Source organism: Monodon monoceros, unplaced genomic scaffold (assembly GCF_005190385.1).
Source record: "Monodon monoceros isolate NGI ecotype Baffin Bay Population unplaced genomic scaffold, NGI_Narwhal_1 Super_Scaffold_5, whole genome shotgun sequence".
Classification (NCBI taxonomy): domain Eukaryota; kingdom Metazoa; phylum Chordata; class Mammalia; order Artiodactyla; family Monodontidae; genus Monodon; species Monodon monoceros.
This window is the reverse complement of record NW_021703782.1, coordinates 63,861,533-63,880,735: the sequence shown is the minus strand read 5'-3', so window position 1 is coordinate 63,880,735 and position 19,203 is coordinate 63,861,533. Positions and strand designations below refer to the sequence as shown.

General features: G+C 44.1%; 1 protein-coding gene across 2 annotated transcripts in view; it reads left to right on the top strand.

The window, feature by feature from the left end:
* The window catches only part of APBA1 (amyloid beta precursor protein binding family A member 1), an 89,106-nt gene that overhangs the window by 47,548 nt on the left and 22,355 nt on the right, over positions 1-19,203 (top strand). Inside the window, exons 2-7 of one of the 2 annotated variants that reach the window (XM_029203369.1) lie at positions 86-181; positions 4,430-4,469; positions 8,171-8,316; positions 17,193-17,225; positions 18,227-18,313; positions 18,958-19,143. In XM_029203369.1, coding sequence (XP_029059202.1) covers positions 86-181; positions 4,430-4,469; positions 8,171-8,316; positions 17,193-17,225; positions 18,227-18,313; positions 18,958-19,143 — 588 coding nt within the window. The remainder of the gene's footprint in view (positions 1-85; positions 182-4,429; positions 4,470-8,170; positions 8,317-17,192; positions 17,226-18,226; positions 18,314-18,957; positions 19,144-19,203) is intronic. The other variant, XM_029203370.1, reaches the window with a different exon arrangement.

Here is a 19,203-nt window from a genome sequence, read left to right as displayed (position 1 = left end):
CTCTGTGTCCCCCAGGGCTGGGCGGTTCACCCAGTCCCTCACTCTGTGATGCTCACTGTGATTTCCTCTGCTGTCTGTGTTCCAGTCCCCGTCTCCTGGCAGTTCCTCACCCCTGGGTGCAGAGTCTTCGAGCACACCCCTTCATCCCAGTGACCCCACGGAAGCCTCCACAAATAAAGAGGTAGGGTACCATTTTGTTTCAAAAGCCATCAGCCCGTTATGTCTTATTCTGTTTCTGGTTTATGCTTTCTCCAGCCTCCAACAGAGCTGCCGACCCAGATTACCCTGCGGAGAAAAATTCTGATCTCTCCAGCGTGGAATTCGGTGATAAAGCCATGCCATCCAATTTGACAGCCGCTAGCCACAGGTGTCTATTTTAATTCATAAATAAAATGAAAAAGTCACCTCCTCAGGCACACTAGCCACATTTCAAGGGCTCGGCAGCCACACGTGACTAGTGGCTATTGTACTGGAAGCAGAGATTACTGAACATTGCCATGATGGCAGAAGCTTCTCTTGGACGTGGGACATCAAAAGCTCTGTTTAGCAGCATCCTTCCTAGAGGTGTTATGAGCCTCAGTGCCATGGCATTACAGTTGCTCTGTGGTTTGGGAAATGGGCTGGTTTCTTAAATACTAATTTATTTCAGGCCCAAGTGAAATATCTTTCATGACAATAGGATGACTGCTTGTCCTGGCTTACCTGGGGTGGTTCCGGTTCACACCTGTTGTCCAAGCAGTACACCTGGTGAGCACCCCGTCTCACGTTTGAAAGCAGCAGCGCTGTCCAGGAGAACTTTCTGTGATGCAGGGAATGTTTTACTTCTGGACTGTCCCATATGGTAGACACTACCACGTGTGCCTAGCAAGCCCTTGAGGTGTGGCTAGTGGCACTGAGGAAATGAATTTTGCATTTTATTCCATTTAAATTAGCTTAAATAGCTGTGTGTGGCTAGGGGCTGCTGGACAGTGCAGCCTTAAAGTGTCTCTTTGGACAGCAAATCGTATGGTCACCCTACTGATGGAGGCCATGCTGAGCACTGGCAGAGAATATTGAAGACAGAAGATGCTGCTTTGCTCCCACTAAGGGTTCTGGGGCTAGAAACGGGCAGGTGTTTTTCCCCTGAGAGGGAGCCATTGCCCTCTCCAGCACCTGTTGTCCTTTGACACCTGACTAACTGCTACCCTCACCTGCTTATGAACTAGCAACAGGGAAGCACTGGCCTGCACCATCATCTGTGTGTGGGCTCAGCTCATTCTAAATCGGGATGCTACCTAAGCAACACTGAGGACAGGCGTTAAAGAGCTAAACCACGTGATGAATGATTGTCTCATTTTTCCTTCCTTTTGCTAATAATTTTCCATTAAATTCGATGGAAGAAAGCGACCTCCATTTTAACCTGAGTGGCAGATCGCTTCTAAAAGGAGTCTTAGTTAAAATTTACCCTTAAAATATCATTGAATTCACATACGTTTGCCATTAAATATTCATGCGGGGGGAGAAGTATTTTTTTCATTAATCTATTCATATTAAACCAAAGAAACGTGAGGAGACCTTCTCTGAAACGGCACCGACATTAGAATTTAGATTTGAAATATGCTTTGTCCTTCTCTGGTCTTCACCAGGCCACAGGAACTGGAGTAATGGGCTTACGGTTTCTGCTGGCCCTGCATCCTACAACGTCACCTTGTACTTTATTCATAGCACACGAATAGGTAAGAACAAATGGCAAGAAGAAAAGCCACAGTGATAATAACAGTAATGAGAGTTACCATTTCTTGAGCATTTATAGTGTTCAGGCACCAGGCCAAGCAAGTCACATAGTATCTCATTTAGTCCTTAAAATACTTCTGCGAGGTAGGAATTAATGTCCTCATTTGTTAGTGGAGGAAGCTGAGAGGTTAAGTAACTTACCTGAGGTCCCAGATCTCACATGTGGTAGGGCCAGGTTTTGAATCCAGAGCTCCGGAGAGCCCAGGCTCTTAACACCAGAATCTGCTATCCTTGCAATGAAGAGTACTTGCCGGTCACACACTGAATGGACAGGGTAGCTTGCACGTTATTATTGCAGTTTTCAAGCCTCCGGACTCTACACATGGTTTATGTGACCTCCTGGAACATCCCAGAGATTTGGCCTTTAAGTTCTTGAATGTGGCTTTATTAATTCTTGAATGTTAAGGATCAACTAATGTTCATCTCTGTCCACATGTGGGAAAACACAGGGCTAATCAGACATCTGATTTGATTATTCATCAGATATAATAAGCAAGTTTCTCATTTGGCACACGTTTCTGCATATCTTTAGAAATAACGATGAAAATCCTCTTTGTGTGCAATAATTAGAGATTAGAGACTCTTTCGTTTCACAAAACTCTTTAAAAAAAAATTTACTACCCCAGAGATTAAAGAAAGCCAGTCATGAGTTCATGAATAGAGAATAAGTGAATGTACCAAATGCCCTCCGTTGTGGCTCTAAATAAAACAGCAGCTTTTAGAGCCATAGACTAAAGCAATTCTTTTGTAGCATCTGCTAAAATCTAAATCTAATAGCCCAAGAAAATATAAATTGGCTTCTTGGTTGTACCTGGAGGCTAAACCATTTTGATTAGATGAAGTAAAGCCCTCATTGCCCCTAGATGCTGAGGGCAAGGACAGGGAAATGGTTGGGGAATAATAATCTAAAGGTCTTTGGCTCTTATGAAGAAGCTAGCTTTCATCTGCATACCATGAAGTTACGGATTTTTTTTCCTTAAAGCAACAGAGTTTAAGCCAACAGGCACTCAGCTGGGCCTATCTTCTCACTTGAGTAAATGGAAAGTAAAATTAATGTGAAGCACCGTTGAAATTGGAGTCCTCTTTTCTCCTATCCACATAATCTTGGCTTTCACTAGGTGTGCCTCTTTCCATAAATGCATCAGCAGCCAGTAACTTTTCGTTCCTGGTGATCTTGTGTCCTTAGTTTCTTTAAAGGTGATCCTTTCTGAAACCAGAAACCCACCCTCTTTGGTGTGAGGAACCATTTCATCCCAGTGAGCACACCTGCAGCAGGTTTACTGAGATTGATCTGCATTGTGTATTGTGTGATTAGTGTTGGATTCTTGTCATTGTCCTGGATTGAGCTTAGAGTCTTAAAATGGTTTCTTCGACTGCCTCCAATTTTCACATAACAATTAACATTAATATTTTTTAGAATGTTGTGCAAATATTAACTAATTAATCATTCCTTAGCCATTCCCATCTTCCAAGTGAAGAGCACTGTATAAAGTGCTATGATATGGAGTTGTTTCCCATGATATACCAGCCATCATCTAGGGCCCTTCAGTCTTCGAGTCCACTAGGCACCTCAGAGTATACCATCAATTCAAGTCAACCTACTGAGCAGCTATGTTGTACTAGGTAGTCTTGTTCTGAAATGATCACCTAACACCTGGTAGATTCTTGGCAATGAAAATCTTTAGGTTTTTTGAAGATAACCCGTGGCCATGCAAACCCTGATTTTGCCCATTTTAGGGACTCTTGTCTTTTACGTTAGCTCTCCACTCTCCTGTAATGCTCTCATCACCCTGCCCTAGACATACCAGCTGCAAATTCTGTCACTGGTTGGAGCAGGAATGAATTACCTATTCTTATTCCACTGAGAGTTAACTCTAGGACATTTGCTTGTGAAAGGAACCAAGTGGTAAGTACTGCTCCTCTGAGAGCTAGCATTTAAACTGCCATCCAATCAGGTTCTAGAAGGTTTCTAGCTGATTATATCCACTTCCAAGGATGCTCTGGGAGACTGACCTTTGCTATGAGGTTTTACTTAGTATAAGAAATTCCAGGGTTTTTAAATTACCTCTTTGTTTATTGGGTTCTTATTTTAAGGTAACACAATAATAACTTATGTAATGGATTTTTTAAACTAAAATACATAAGTAAGGGATGAAAGGAAGAGATAAAAACTGTAGCAATCATTTTTAGCACAGTTAGAGATCAGTGCAGCAAAGACATAAAGTGGAATAAAATTCTCAAAGGGAATTCTTAATTTTAGCATATAATCATTTCATTGGTGCCTTTACTAATTGGCAGTTTCTCACTTAGACACCCAAATTCTTAAGAATACAAATTGAGTCCTTTTTATTGCTATTACTGATTATGAATTTTGGTCCATGGGTTATTTTTTAAGATGACAGACATCTCTCTGATTGTAGAATGTAGGATTTTTAGATTATCTAAAATATGAATGGATGGTTCTGGGCTTTGGGTAACCTTTAATAATAAATGCATATGTTTATTCACACGTCACTTTTTGTAGCCCAAAATGGTTGACAACTGGTTAATATCTGTCATTGGGGATGTATTTATTTTTCATGTTGCACAGATGGCTGTGTTAATGCATTTTTCATCATGCTTTGCCCTTTTTGAAACCTCTTTGTCTTAATTGCAGTCAAGAAAAAGCTTGGCTTCATTCCCAACCTACGTCGAAGGTAAGAGCTGAGAAGGAAATATTGAACACCGAGTCATTCATGAATCTTCTAGCATTTTGGGTATTGGAAGCCCTGGGCTGTAAGACGATAGTGGGGAAAAGAGACCACAGAGTCACCTATTCTCAGTCTTAAGTCTTAGAATCTTAGACTAAAACAGCAGTAGCCGTGAACCTCTCAAAGACCCTCCTCCCTGCCTTTGCTGATTCTGTCCAGGAGACTCTGAGGCTGGGGGCTTTGCCCAGCCTAGAACTGGCAATATTGGATCCAAAAGCCAAGTCTCCTTATCTCTAGTCCAATATACCTCTTGCATCCATCAAGGCCCATTCAAATGGGAATGATGTTTAACTAAGGGAGAAATTCTGCTCTTCATTTAAAAAATAAATAAAAAGACCTTCCCAGTAATTCCCGTCTCTTGCTTGGATGAGCTAGTGATAGTAACATTTATCAAGCTCTTTCTCACTGTCTGCCAGGTACTGTTCTAAGCACTTTCTAGGTAATAACTAATTGAATCCTCACGCTGACCTTGTGAAGTGGGCTTTATCATTATCCCCGTGTTATGCACGAGAGAACTGAGGCATGCGGGGTGTGAGCAACCTTCCCAAGATCCCACAGTTAGAGTAGCAGAGACAGGCTGGGAACCAGAAGTCTGGCTCCACCGTTCTCCCTGTAATCAATATCCGATGCAGGGCCTTTGTTTTCTGCCACACAAATGTTGATATTATGCAGGTCCTGCGGCTTCTGGCGATTTGCTTGTAGTTTGGTGTTCCTGGCAATATCTTGTCACCTAGTTTTGTTGCAAATATGTTCCAGTGGTTTTTGGTTTCCCTATCTAGTTTCTTTGTTTTAGGTGGTGATTAAGAGAGAATAAAAAACTATGCTACTATGACCATCTTCTTAGAACCCTCCAAAGTAGTTTTTTAATGCTAAACAAATTATGTAAATGTTTGTCTAACACCCTCATCTGACTTCTCAATTCCTTTATAATAAAATTACAATTTATTAACCTAAAAAAAAAATATCTGATGCAGGACCGCCACACATGGTTATGCAGGTTGTTCACTGCACAAATGTATCCTGTCAACAAGCCTGGTGGGGCCACAACTCAGTCCAGGCTAGACATCCCAGCTTGAGGTCAGGCCACACAACTGGAGCATGCTACTGATCCTCTACCAGGGAGGACAGCAGATGATTTGGGGGGCAGGGTAGATTGTCATTCCCTTGAAGGAGGATTTTCTGGGAGCCAGAGGATGCCCAGACATCGTGTCTGGCCTTTGGATCCTGTGCATGAACCGTGGGTGTGTTCCACTGCCCAAGAATGAATTACCTGGATTCATAAACCTACCTGAACCCTTGGGCCTGAAGCCCAGGACAAGCTCATAGGTTTGGTTGTTACTCAGGTTTCTTTCTTGAGTAACTTGGAAATTATTTCCACCATCTTTGCAAAGCTCCAAAACTCCACAAGAGTACCTCGGGGAGTTTTCAGAAGTTGACTGTTTCAGAATAGTCAAAACTATTCTTCACATCCATTCCTCTAGGCCTAGAGATTTTCAAGCTCGGCATTAACATGAGTGTGAAGATATAACGTGTGTGCTCGTTCACCCACAGAGCAGCATAAAGGCATCACTGAAAAGGAAAACCTGCAATTCTTTGACTTAGGACCATTATACCTTTTTTTTTTTTTAACTTTTAAAAAATCCACTAGCACTGAGCCTAAAATGAACTTATGAAATTCGGGCTGTTTTTTGTGAGTGTAATACCGTGACATTTGATTTTAGTCAGTTTCCCCAGAGGATAATTGACATAAGATCATATCTCAAATATATATTTGTTTAGGTCCAATAGTTCTGTCTCTTGGCTGCCTGACATTTATACAGTCACTTAAATATTATCTGGATTGCTTTTAAATATATCTGCATATCCATACTCATTATGGTTAAAGAAGGACCCTTTTCAGTAAATAGAGCTAAATCCACTGATGAATATATGATATTGGAAGTCCCATAGAGAAGATGTTGCATTTTTGTTTTTCTTTTAACATTCATTATTTTCACAAAATAAATGGAAGCTTTTTAAAAGTTGCTATTCCAGGTGAGACCTTTTTTTCCTCAATACCGGCTTGTCAAAAATGATTATGTTTGTGTAACGTTATAAATCTATCGCTGGAATTTGAGAGAAGACTGATAATCTCTTACTTTTTACAAGGCATAGTGTGGATCCAAACTTGTCCATGTATTATTTTAGTTTGACAGTGCTTCCCTGCTATATACCTAAAGTTGTACATTGTAAATAACCTGCATCCTTCTCACATCTATAAAAGCTTCAGGGTAGGAAGGGTGTAGCTGTTGAGAAGCATGTAAGGGACTGGTATGTGGTGGAGGCAGCTTTGGCTGTGTACCACTCAGTGTTTATCCAGAGTCTCAGAAAGAATGAGAATCAGAAAACTAACAGGTTTCCTGACTTAATTACTACACACACGCTTTGTGAAGGCCTTTCCTAAAACATTGTTAAATTTCTTTTTTTCCACCACCAACTTGGTTTTAGGAAAATGAATAGATTACTTTAAGGCTGTGCCCTGATAAGTAGCTTATCGTGGGAAGCAGCTGTTTAAGCTCAAGATGAGCTGGATGTGTAAGGATAAAGATAAAAACCATTTCAGATTAGCTCTCCAAGAGGAAAAAGCAAATTGTTTCCATTTCAAATTATCTAATTTACGACGCTGAGGTTTTAACAGTGGGTTAAAAAGTATATTTTAGTCTTTCCAAATATGGCATTCAAGCCAAAGAAAATACATATAATTTCATTGCAGAATTAAAACGCCTTTCTTACTTAGCACATCTGTTGTAAAGTTATATATTATTCTGAAACGTGTTTTAATTTCCAGTAGGGTTTACAGGTGATTGTGGTTAGAATCAGATGCCCCCATTTTAAATATTTAAAACTAAGGTTTGATTTAAAAGGCTGGTGAATGAGAACAGAAAATTCCAGTTTTCCTTGGAATTGATATGTATGTAGACGCAGGCCGGGAACATTGTAGCCTGGGAGTCAGCAAGGTAGCAGCATGAGACCATGGCTTTAGGGTAATGTTACCTGTCTTGCAGATTTCAGGTTAGAGGCTATTTTGGGAATCCAAACATGTGGCAACAAATACTCATTTTTCTGATTTATAAAATTTGTTTCCCCCATTATGGATAAGATGGAAGGGGGTGATATGCATGGGTGGCGAGTAAAGGAACTGCTGTAAAATGAGTTTTTCTAATAAGACGGCCTTCTGCTCACCTAACCATTTGTCCAGCAAACATTTATTTGATACCCAGTGGGTGACAGACACTGACTAGACACGGGACAGCCAGAGATGACTGTGACGAGCTCTTTGTCCCAAAGAGCCCGCAGTCTAACAGGCAAAACAACATCCTTTATCACTGAACTTTATGCTTCATGTTTAAAGAAATATTCACATTGTTTCTCACAATAAATGGACCGGGTGAAATAAGCTTCTCTAGGAAGAAATTGTTCCTTCTATTTGCAAATGAGGGCTGAGTGAAGGTAGACCAGAGAGATGCTCTAGACTCGCAGGTTGATGCACCTGCTCATGGGTCTCTGGAACTGGCCCACCTGTGCTGGAGGTGAGCAGCGGGGGAGAGGTGGTGTGATTGGGGTGTAGAGCGTGGCTTCACTCACCACTGTGGCTCTGTGTGTTACAGTTCCTGGACCTTGTGACCCTGAGGACTTGATCGATGGAATCATTTTTGCTGCCAATTACCTGGGCTCCACCCAGCTTCTCTCAGACAAAACCCCCTCCAAAAACGTGCGCATGATGCAGGCCCAGGAAGCAGTAAGCAGGATCAAGGTGAGGGGGCACCGTGTGCTCCGAGGGGGGCGGCGGGCAGATGTGGGCGCCTGAGCCGGCCGTAGTGCTCACCCCACACCTCATGTCCCGAGCTTAGAGGAGAGGAGATTGAGGTGACGTGGCAGGCAGTGCTTATACACGTACCTGCCAACAGTTCTAAACGGAAAAAAGATTTCCAAAGTATGCTGGAGTCCTGATGTATAAATGCTACATAATTTGGTTGTTCTTAATGGCCAGTCTTGAGGAAAAAGTGTAAAGCTTTGAAAAGTTGAAAAGGTGAGGAAGGATAACATTGTAAGTGTTATATTTCCAATATAATATGTGAGAGCTGTATCACTGTATTTCCTTGTACAGTTAGAGACCAGTGACTAAAACGTCCGTGATACAGTGTGGTTCCAACTAGCTGTCACTGCATTCGAACCGGTTGATCCTGTTCAAGCTAGGTTGAACTGGCTTGCTTCACCTAAAACGAGCCATTTGATCAGATCTACCCTGGCTAGTCTGAACCAAGTCAGTGCAAGGGTAACTCGGTGCAAACCAGTCATAACCTGTTTGAATCTGCCTTATCAAGATTTAAAAGCAGCGAGCCTATTTGATCCCTGAAGAAGCACTTTTGTCTAGTTTAAATCATTCACAACTAGTTTGAACCAGCCAGAGCTGGTTTGATCCCATGGAAATGCAGAGCTCTAGAATCTCCACCACGATGCTAGTGCCACCTAGAACCACGGACAAGCCAAGGGCGACAGGGACCCCCATGGTGCCATCACGTAATTCAAGTGCCATTAAGTGCCACCAGCACCTAGAACCCCTGAGGCTGTTTCCACGTAGAGCCACAGGCATCGCGTCACCATTGAAATCAGAGCTGGGTGTTTCGAGTGAGTTGGGATAGGTTATGACTTCCCAGATTTGGTTCTGTCTGGTGTCCACTGGCCAGAATCAACTCCCTCCTCAAGGGACCAGTCCCTTTTTCATGTCTTCTCTCTCACACATCCCCAAGTTCCATCCTGGGCTTCGTGTGGCATGTGGAATGAGAAGCACGAGTGGAAGGCCATACGTGAGAGTCCTTTACTGTCTCCATCAAGGGAAGAATATTTCTTGAGCACTTATGTGTGCAAGGCTGTGCAAGGTCCCCTGAGGGAGGGAAAATAGTGATTTGTAAAGTGAGATCCTTACCCTCAAGCTCAGCAGCACAAATGAGAAGTGAATCAAGCCAGCGCACGTGCAGGGGGTGCCAGAGGAGGAGAGAGGGGTGTCAGGAACTAAGGGCCACAGGAGTGCAGAGAGACCTTGAGAGATGAGATGCTGCCTGAAAGCCCAAGGGAGGGGAGAGCAGCAACCACGGAGGTCACAGAGGTCACACAGCAGGGGCCGTGCTTCTGGTCCTCCGGTCGGGGCTGATTCCCATCTTATTCACATGCCCAGGCTGTGCCATGCCCTGAATATTAAACAGGGTCAGCGCTGGCCCTTCCCTTCACTACCCATCACAGCACGGTAAGCCCACACTGCAACTTTTGATAATATTATCGACATTTTAGGAATTAGGATGTGTAAGCCAGAGAGTAATTTACAGCTACATCTTACCCCCAGAGATGCATCTTATCCTGCGGCTCCCAACAAGACAACTCCCTGACAATGTATCAAGCTGACCTTCCTGCCCTCCGCATCTTTCAGACTCAATAATGCTGCTGGTAGAACATCAGGTTCCTGTTGAGCTGCCCATCCAAGCTTGGCCTGATTCTTTTTCACTGTCTCCGTTATCATAAAGAGGTGACAGTAATACCCACAGATATCCCCACAGCCTTCTCCATCTTAATTTAGTATCTCCGAGGCACAACGTTCAGAACAAGAACGCACAAACCTCTCTGAGAGAACAAGCTGCTTTTCAGGCATTGTCCTGCCTTATTTCATACAGAGCAGAGAACTTTAAAAACATAGTCTTTAAGGACGTACTTCTGACCCCTCCTGTCCCACAGTTTCCAAACATGTTATGATTTTGTTACATTAACGTTTGCTAAGTAAACCCCCAGGGTGCCAGATGGTGAGCAAAACACCACAAGAGAAATTGAGATAGAGAAGTTTATGACTCACAGGTCCTGGAGGAAGTACCTGCACACCTGGAGGGGCCACGTGGGGAGGTCAAGGCAGGACCTGGGCATAAGCCTTTCTTTATTGGGGTCTGTGGGTGGAATGCTTTGAGGTTGCCAGACTAAGGCCGGATTGTTCACTTCAAACCAAAATGGGGTTTTGGTGAGCTCCATGGGGGTCTTACCTAAGGGGCACCAACGGGGAAGGCCCTGGGAGGCAGGGGGAGACTTGTTCACAAGGGCCATCGAGGGGGGTCCTTTCAGGAGCTTACATTTGCACGTGACTCTGCGGGCTGCTCTCCACAGCATTTGCTTGCTTGAAGGAGCCAATGTCATTTTAAGGCCCACGCCAGCTGCTTGGCCAAACCAAATGGATGCTGAGGCAGTAATACCGTGGAGTAACTTAGCTGAACTCTTAACCCAGCACTTAGTTTCCCAGGTTAGTGGTACTGTTAGCTCCCCCAGGGTCAGTGCAAGGACCCGGCGTGGTTCTCTGACAGACGGGGACCCCCTGTCAGAGAACCATGTGTTTGGAAATGGGGTGGTGCTTTTGGTTGTCACAGTGTCTGGGACATTTATATTGGCATTAGTGGCCAGAACCAGAAATACTTGATACCCTGTAATGTCCAGAACGGAGCCACATGACAGAGATTTATCTCCTCCAGAATGCCAGAACACTTCCCTGTCAAGGAACACTACCAGGGCCCATTCAGATAAATCCTCCAGAAGAAAGCAACAGGCCACCCCCAGATAGTACTGAAGACCCCTGAGACCAAAAACTGCACGTTGCTTTTAGATGAGTTTTTCCTAGGTTCTGTTTACTGGCCTCTTGACAGGTCCCCTTGACTCCTGCAGTTAGAGTCTCTCTGTCTTTCCCCTGCCCTGTGACACGTATGTGTACTCAGCGACCTTGAGGGGAGAGCAGGCACAGACAGACACATCACCTGAACATAGGGCAGCGCTTAGGAAAGATGCCGCATCTCAGTACCAGATCCTGCCCAGTGCCAAGTGCTCTGTGCATTTTCTCATTTCCACAGCGGTTTCTGACAGTGTTTTTCCCCTTCTTTAACGTGCAGCTCCCTAGTGAAAAACCAGAAAGCTTACTTTGAATCTTCAAAGGATTGGTATCCAGAAGTTCCACAGGTCATTTGAACAAAAAATTAGATGGCTTTGTCGATCAGAACAGGCAACACAGAGGCTCTCTGATTATAAATCCATTTTAGACCTGCCTAGAGCAGAGAAAGCATTTGGAAAACGTATATTTATTTTTACAGCAAATTACTCTAGTGTGAGGAATTCATTATAGAGTAGTAAGATTAAATGGTTGCATTTCATTTATAAGTATCGTTTCACAATGTGCTTCTTGCATCTGAAGGAACTGTTGCCTAACATTAAATATTTTCTGCCTCATGTTCCTTTTACACCGTTTAAATGCCTGTCAGATTGTTTGCCTTTACACCCAGCCTGACGCTTTTTCAAATTGTAAGTGGAGAAGGCTGCGTCTAGAACCCATGGTTTATTTCCACGCCCTCTAGAAAGTTACTGTCAGGATCGTGCACAGAGACTGCATTGCGTGCACAGGAAACCGAGGGGCCGAGAGCATTTCTCCAGATCACTCAGGTGGTCTCAAGGGGAGCGTGCACTGCGGTGCCCACTCAAGCTCCCTTCTCTGAGGGAGGTGGTGCCACGCTTTTTCCTAAAGAGAGGCTGCCCTTTCAGGAATGAGTTACTCTGGGCCACCTCTAGAGACACGCAGAACAGAATGAGGCTACAGAGTTTATAGCCACGTCCATCCAGGAAGGAAGGGGGAAAAATTTACTGGGAAGTCCATTCAGTAATAACCTCACCACAGACTGACGAGTAATTCCTGGCTTGGTGCTCTCACCTGCACAGAGACAGAGGAGTTTCCTCCTTCCTTTTCCCGATTCCTTCTTCCCTTACTCCCCGCAGGGATCCCATCTTGCCCCTCTCTTTCCTCTGCCTGCATTGTTTGTTTGACCTGACGTGGATGCCAGTGAGACCTACCTCACCAGGAGTCCAGTTGTGGCTGTGTGTTTTTGGTGCTTTCTTTCTGAGCAAGCACTGAACCTGACGTTTGGGTTTCCATTTCAAAGCAGGCTTTAATTTCTGGTCTGTCTGTCAATTACATGGTGCCTGTCACTCACATAGCAGCAACCGTGCACTGGAATTGAATAATGATACTGAATTTACACTTGGAGTCTTAAGAATTACGATTTTCCTAATTTAACAAAGAATTTATAGGTTTATTTGCCAAAATGGGAGGCGAATTTGGAGTTGTGGTTTGGCTAGATATGAATTTGGCTCAAAAAGCAAACTGTCCCTGTGCAGGATCCTGTGATAGGCATCTTAGGAGATAAAAATCAACCAATTCCTTGACCTTGAGAAACATGCATTTTAATAAGGGAGCCAAGAAGAGTGTTTAGGTAACAGTAATACAAGGCAGGCTGAGGAATCTGAAATTAAAAGACATTTCCATACACCAAAATGTAAGAAATAAGGTGCATCTGAATGCAATAGCGGAATTACAGGACATCTGCCATTTTTTTTAAGTTTTTTTTTTTCATCTTTGCACCCTCCCTAATATATTCTTTCTGCCTTTGTTCCTAATTTTTGAGAAGTAGTAATATCCTTCCAGGAAGCTTCCCATATGATTTAGAAATGCATTAGAGCAATGGTCCTCAAAGTGGGACCTGGGAATTTGTTAGAAATGCAGATTCTCAGGCCCCACCCCAGTCAGAAACTCATGGGGGTAGAGACCAGGAATCTGTTTTCATAAGCCCTCCAGGAGACTGTGATGTATGCTATAGTTTGGGAGCCACTGCCTGAGAGACGGGTGGGTCATCCAGCCTGAAGGAGCCTCTGTTCTCCAGCTGTGCTCTGCACGTTCCGGGCAAGCCGAGTGCTTCTCGCTGACGGGGTTCCATTGGCAAATAAGCGCAAGAAACGCTGCCAAACGGATCTTTTTGGGTATTTGCCACATGTGTTTTCCTAGTAAAGGCTCTGAGAAGTCCTGTACTGAGGAAATTTAATTCAGTTTGTTTAACCAGATGCTTCCACAATTACTTGAACGCAGAATACATTATCGCTGTGGTGGTACCTGATAGTCTTGTTGCGAGGATTCTTTTAAACATGTTTTAGGGAAAAATTCTGGAGAGAGCTTTGCCCTACATGCTATCAGTATCAAAAGTGCACTATGGGGCTTCCCTGGTGGCGCAGTGGTTGAGAGTCCGCCTGCCGATGCAGGGTACACGGGTTCGTGCCCCGGCCTGGGAAGATCCCACAGGCCGCGGAGCCTGCGCGTCCAGAGCCTGTGCTCCACAACGGAAGAGGCCACAACAGTGAGAGGCCCGCGTACCGAAGAAAAAAAAAAAAAAAAAGTGCACTATGCAGAGACAGCCCCCCACCCCAGCCCAGGGTGGGAATCCTGCCTTAACCCTACCTAGAGAACCAAACGGGAAGCCAGTGCAGCTAGCTCACTCACCTCCCTTCCTCTCACTACATCTCGTGCTTTGTTCCACCCTCATTCCCACTTCATTCTCTGCTCCTCAGTGGGAAGACGGGGTGATGTGCTAAATTCTGCCTGAGCCGTAGAAACTGCTTCGTGTCCATGCAGAGTGTGGTGTTTGTCTCCATTTTCTTTCTCCATTTGTGAAGCTCACAAATGGCGTTTTGATATTTTTTGGTCCATGCATTTTTGTAAGAAGCATGCATTATCAAATATTATTCTGTCTTTACTAGCCTGCCCCAAAAGATCAGATTTTCCCATTCTTTTATAGAGAGATTTTCTTTAAGCGTTAAAAATTATGATTTAATTGTAGAATGAAAATTTCTATCAGTGTAGCATTGTCTAAGCCATCTGATTTCCCATCTGACTTGAAGTCTGTGGTTGAAAAAGACGATATTGACACTGGTAGCAGACCCTTCACGTACATGATCTCATTTACTCCTCCAAATGGAGGGGGTGGGGAATCCTGTGAGGTAGGTATCATTAACCCCATTTTACAGACAGCCTTAGAAGTTTATAGATGAGAAACTTGTCCAGATGGCACAGTAGCAATTTGGAATATAGAGTGAGATTTCCAGGGTTTGAATATCTCTTCTGCCACTTAATAGCTGTGTGACCTCGGGCAAGTTAATTAGCCTCTCTGTGCCTCAGTTTCCTCTCCTGAAAGATGAGGATAATGTAGCGCCTACCTCACAGGGTTGTTGTAAGCTTTTACATTGGTACACATGAAATGCTTAGAAGGATACTGGCATATACCAAGTGCTCAGTAAATGTCAGCTGGGGAAAGAAAAGCTAGAATAGCCAGGAGGATCCCCAGCATAACTAAACTTGAAGGGTCTTAACAACAGCAGACACCCAGTACACATTGCAGATCGAGTGATAGGTTGGACGGTGCTGCAGTATGTCCTGTGCACCACAGCCTGCTGGTGGTAAGCCATAATCAGTCTCATGAAACACAAGGATTTAAATGGATGTTGTCACTCCCTGCTTCAGGATGCATGCTGGCCTTAAGGCTCTCTTAGACCTTTCTCTGCTGTTCCAGCTTCTCATTCTGACCCCAACCCCATCACCATTTCCAATGTTATGTCTAAATTTTTAATTTGTTTCAGGGCACTTGAATATCATAAGCGGTTTAAAGGTGGCGCCACTCCAAGTGCATGAAATATTTTTAGCTTCACAAAAATGGCCTCAGAATGCCTTTCATGAAACTCAGTTTGCCTTCGGATTCTCTTCCTCATCACCCATTGCAGTAAAAAACAGAATGTGGGCATTCCATTGGTGGCAGACTTACTTTCCCTTGAAAAGGGCCCTTTCAGATCACTCTTCCCGAGAGTGAAGAATTTTGACCAATAGCTATTAGGTTTTGGTATCAAAAATAATGGAAATTTATATATTACTGCCATATCATTCAGGGGAGGTAGTAGAAGACAAACAGATGTTAGGATCTCACAGCAGTTGTTTATCTTGAGGATTATAACTGGTGCAGATCAGAGCATCCCTGGCAGAACACTGAGATTCCACCCAGTAATCTCTGTGGCACAGCATCAGCACAGGGCCACTCCTCAGATGTGCGGGTATTTCCACCGTCATGCACAGTGGTTAGGATGATGCTTGCAGTTGCTGCCTTCAGACTTTTCCAGAGTAGGCTGTTCACCTCGAACTCATGACCACCAGTACAAGCTGTGGGGTGGCTCTGTGGGAGTGGGGCTGCCCTAGTCTCCTGGTGCACCAAGATTAGCCATTTGGTGTTTGGATAGCTGACTCATCCAGTTTAGGTAGTACAGACAACACATGTAGTCACTAATGAAATAGTGACGCGCTGCTGAGAGCAAGAGCTTTCCCACCAGGTGAGTACCAAGGATGTGAGGGAGCAGCTCTCCCTGTACCCCACCCCCATCCCCACAGCAGTTACATGGTTTGGCCATTGACTCAGCATCGTTTGAGTAAGATCTCTGTATATGTACCAAGCCCTGCCAAAGCCAAGAGGTTGCACCCTGACATGGGCAGATTATAATCATCTAACATCATAATCATATAAGAGCAAACACAAATAGAGCGCTTACACTGCACCAGGAACTGTTCTGAGAGCACTGTATATACAGTTGACCCTCGAACAGCACAGGTCCCCTTACATGTGGGTTTTTTTCGGTAGTAAATACTGCAGTACTGTATGTTCCAAGACTGGTTGAATCTGTGATTGGTTGAATCCGAGGATGTGGAACTGTAGATACAGAGGAACCGAACTGCATATACAGAGGGCCAACTGACTGTAAGTTATATGCAGATTTTTGACCCTGCGGTGGTTTTGGCACCCCTAACGCACACATTGTTCAAGAGTCAACTGTATTCATTTTATCCTCAAAACAGCCCTATGAAGTCGATACTGGTTTTACCCTCATTTTACAGTTGAGGAAACTGCAGCACAGAGACATTAAGTGGCTTGTTTCAAGTCACACAACTAGTAGGTAGCAGAGCCAGAATTCAGTTTTAGACAGTCTGGCCTCAGAGTTTCTATTTTTATCAACTATTCTATCTTGAATAAATATTACATCCATTTCTAGTTAGGTATCGGCTCTATAAATGTTACACAAATTTAAGGCAGGAAGTATTACTAGAGATAAAGAGGGAGAACAATTCAGAAATCAGTAACAAAGAGATAACTAGGAAATCTTCAAATATATTAAAATTAAGAAGAACACAGTTCTAAATAATGTTCAAAGAAGAAATCACAGTGGAAATTAGAAAGTGTTTTGAATGAAATGATAATTAAATTGCAGCATCAAAATTTGTGGGATACTGCTAAAGCAGAGATTAGAGGAGGCTCATAGTTTTATATAAATATATCAGGAACGAAAAAAGTTTGAAAATCCATACTTTAAGTTTTCATCTTAAGCTAGAAAAGAAATTGGCAAACTAAAGACAAAGAAAAAAGAAGGAATAAAGGTACAGGCTGAAATCAGCGAAATAGGACACAGGCATACAGTAAAGGAAATCAACAGAATCAAAAGTTGGTTCTTTGAAAACATCAATTGCAGTGAAGTGTAAGAAGCACCTCAATACATGTCCTTCCTACTGCTACCCCTGGCAGCTACTAAATTCTGATCTAGGAAATCGATTATAGAGTGGGATTTTTTTAAGCCAGTCCTCCTCCCACAGAAATGCTTTATACCACTGTCAGTATTAGTTTGTTGATTCCCTTTTCAACTGAGTCTCTGCAAATTCTTTTCTAACTGTTCTCCTGTCTCTGTTTGTTCCATGCTAAGCAGATGGCCCAGAAATTAGCCAAAAGCAGGAAGAAGGTGCAGTACAAACAACTTCATCAGCTTGGTGTTATGCCTGTTTTTTTTTTTTCCCCATTTATTTACGTTTTGCCTTTTTTCTTATTTCGTGTTTTTGTTTTCTGCATCCAGCAAGTTTTTGTTCCGATTTCTTTTTGAACCGCCCCATAAGCCAACGTTTCTCAAAACTCGGTTGCCCAAAGTGGCTGTTTTCTGTTGCTCATTAGTCATCTCACTCCAGAGGAATGACAGGGAGCAGATTGGGGATGCTGAAGGGATCCTGCAGTAGTGTGCAAGTGCCCACCATTCAGGAGCATTCACGTGGCAGGGACCTGGGTCTGCTCAATTCTAGTCATGTTTGATTTGTGGATCTGTCAGATTGCTGGATGCAAAAAAGAAAACTCGCTAATAACCACACGTGTGCAGAGTCAAGCCCTGAGTGAATCAGACTAATGTGCTTTTTTGGTTGTGAAGCTTCTAGGTGCTTATGAGGTACCCATGGGGCACTGAGGCATTGGGGCTCGCTCTTACTGGGGTAGCTTCAGGAGTGGGTACTGCTTCTGTGGTTTGTGGTGTGTGGGAACACGAAGACCCTCTTACCACAGCTGCCTTGTTTGCACCTGCTGTAAGCATTGTCCCCCAGGAGCAAACTCTGACGTCTCCAGGGTCCTGGGGGTATGAGTCAGTTGCCCTTGTTCCTTCAATCTGTTGGGCTCTGAAACCCTTGCAGACAGTGCCATTCACGATCATTGTTCATGGAGTCAGATCTACTACAGTTACTGCTTCCATGGCGGAAGAAGCAAGGAGGGGTCCGCATTTCTCCCTGTAACCTGGAGATGCTCACTCCCGTCCCCGTGTCATCCTCTGTGTGGTCCCTTCAGCTTTGGCAGTCTAGTTCTGAAGTCTGCATCGCTGTTCTGGTGACTGTGTCTCAATGCCTCTGTGTATGAGCTAACCTTGCTTGCACGCACCTGGGTCAGAGTAACGTATTGAGCTTTCTCTTGGTGCATTTTCCTTCTCAGGCCCCTGAAGGTGAATCTCAGCCAATGACTGAAGTGGATCTCTTCATTTCTACCCAGAGAATCAAAGTATTGAACGCCGACACGCAGGTATTAGCTGGCTCCCCCCTTCCTTGGGGGTGAAGCTTAGCATGACAACTAGGAGACTGTGCCCTTGTCTGTAGAGCAGCTGTCCCCAGATGCTGGCTTCCACACAAGCTAGAAGGTTGTGTATGCAGTGCCTGCTGCTGGGCTGGGGGATGGGAAGGGACTTGGTAGGGAGGATTGGGGCTATTAAAGATCAAAGGAAAAAATAAGCCTTGGATATTGTTTGCTAATAATTCTCATAAGTTTTTATCAGAAGATTCATGAGCAGACTAGCATTTTAAGAAATTTTGTTTAAAATCACACACACATACACACACACACACACACACACACACACACACACAATACAATCATCCAGTCATCACATGCAGATTTTTTATTTTTTAACTTCCCCACCAGAGATTCTAGTGGTTGTAAAATGATTGAAACTCCTTTTCACATACTACAGACCACTTCCTGCTCTGGGTTATCACAAGCCAAGGGAATTGCTCCCAGGCCTGGGTGGGCACATGTAAGTCTGCCAACAGGGTGTTTGCAGCGAGCTCCCACGTGTGGACCGCACTTGGCTGGGCTGTGGGGTGGCAGGCTGTCTCATGGGTCATTCGATGCCGCACTGGACATACCATCCTCTCCCTGCTACCTTCCAGGAGACAATGATGGACCACCCTCTGAGGACCATTTCCTACATTGCAGACATCGGGAACATCGTTGTGCTGATGGCCCGCCGGCGGATGCCCCGCTCCAACTCCCAGGAGAACGTGGAAGCCTCCCACCCATCCCAGGATGGAAAAAGGCAGTACAAGATGATCTGCCACGTCTTTGAATCTGAGGACGTAAGGGCGGCCTCCCTTCCATGTGATCTGGGCTGCCCTTGGGTGGCCAGGTTCCCTCTA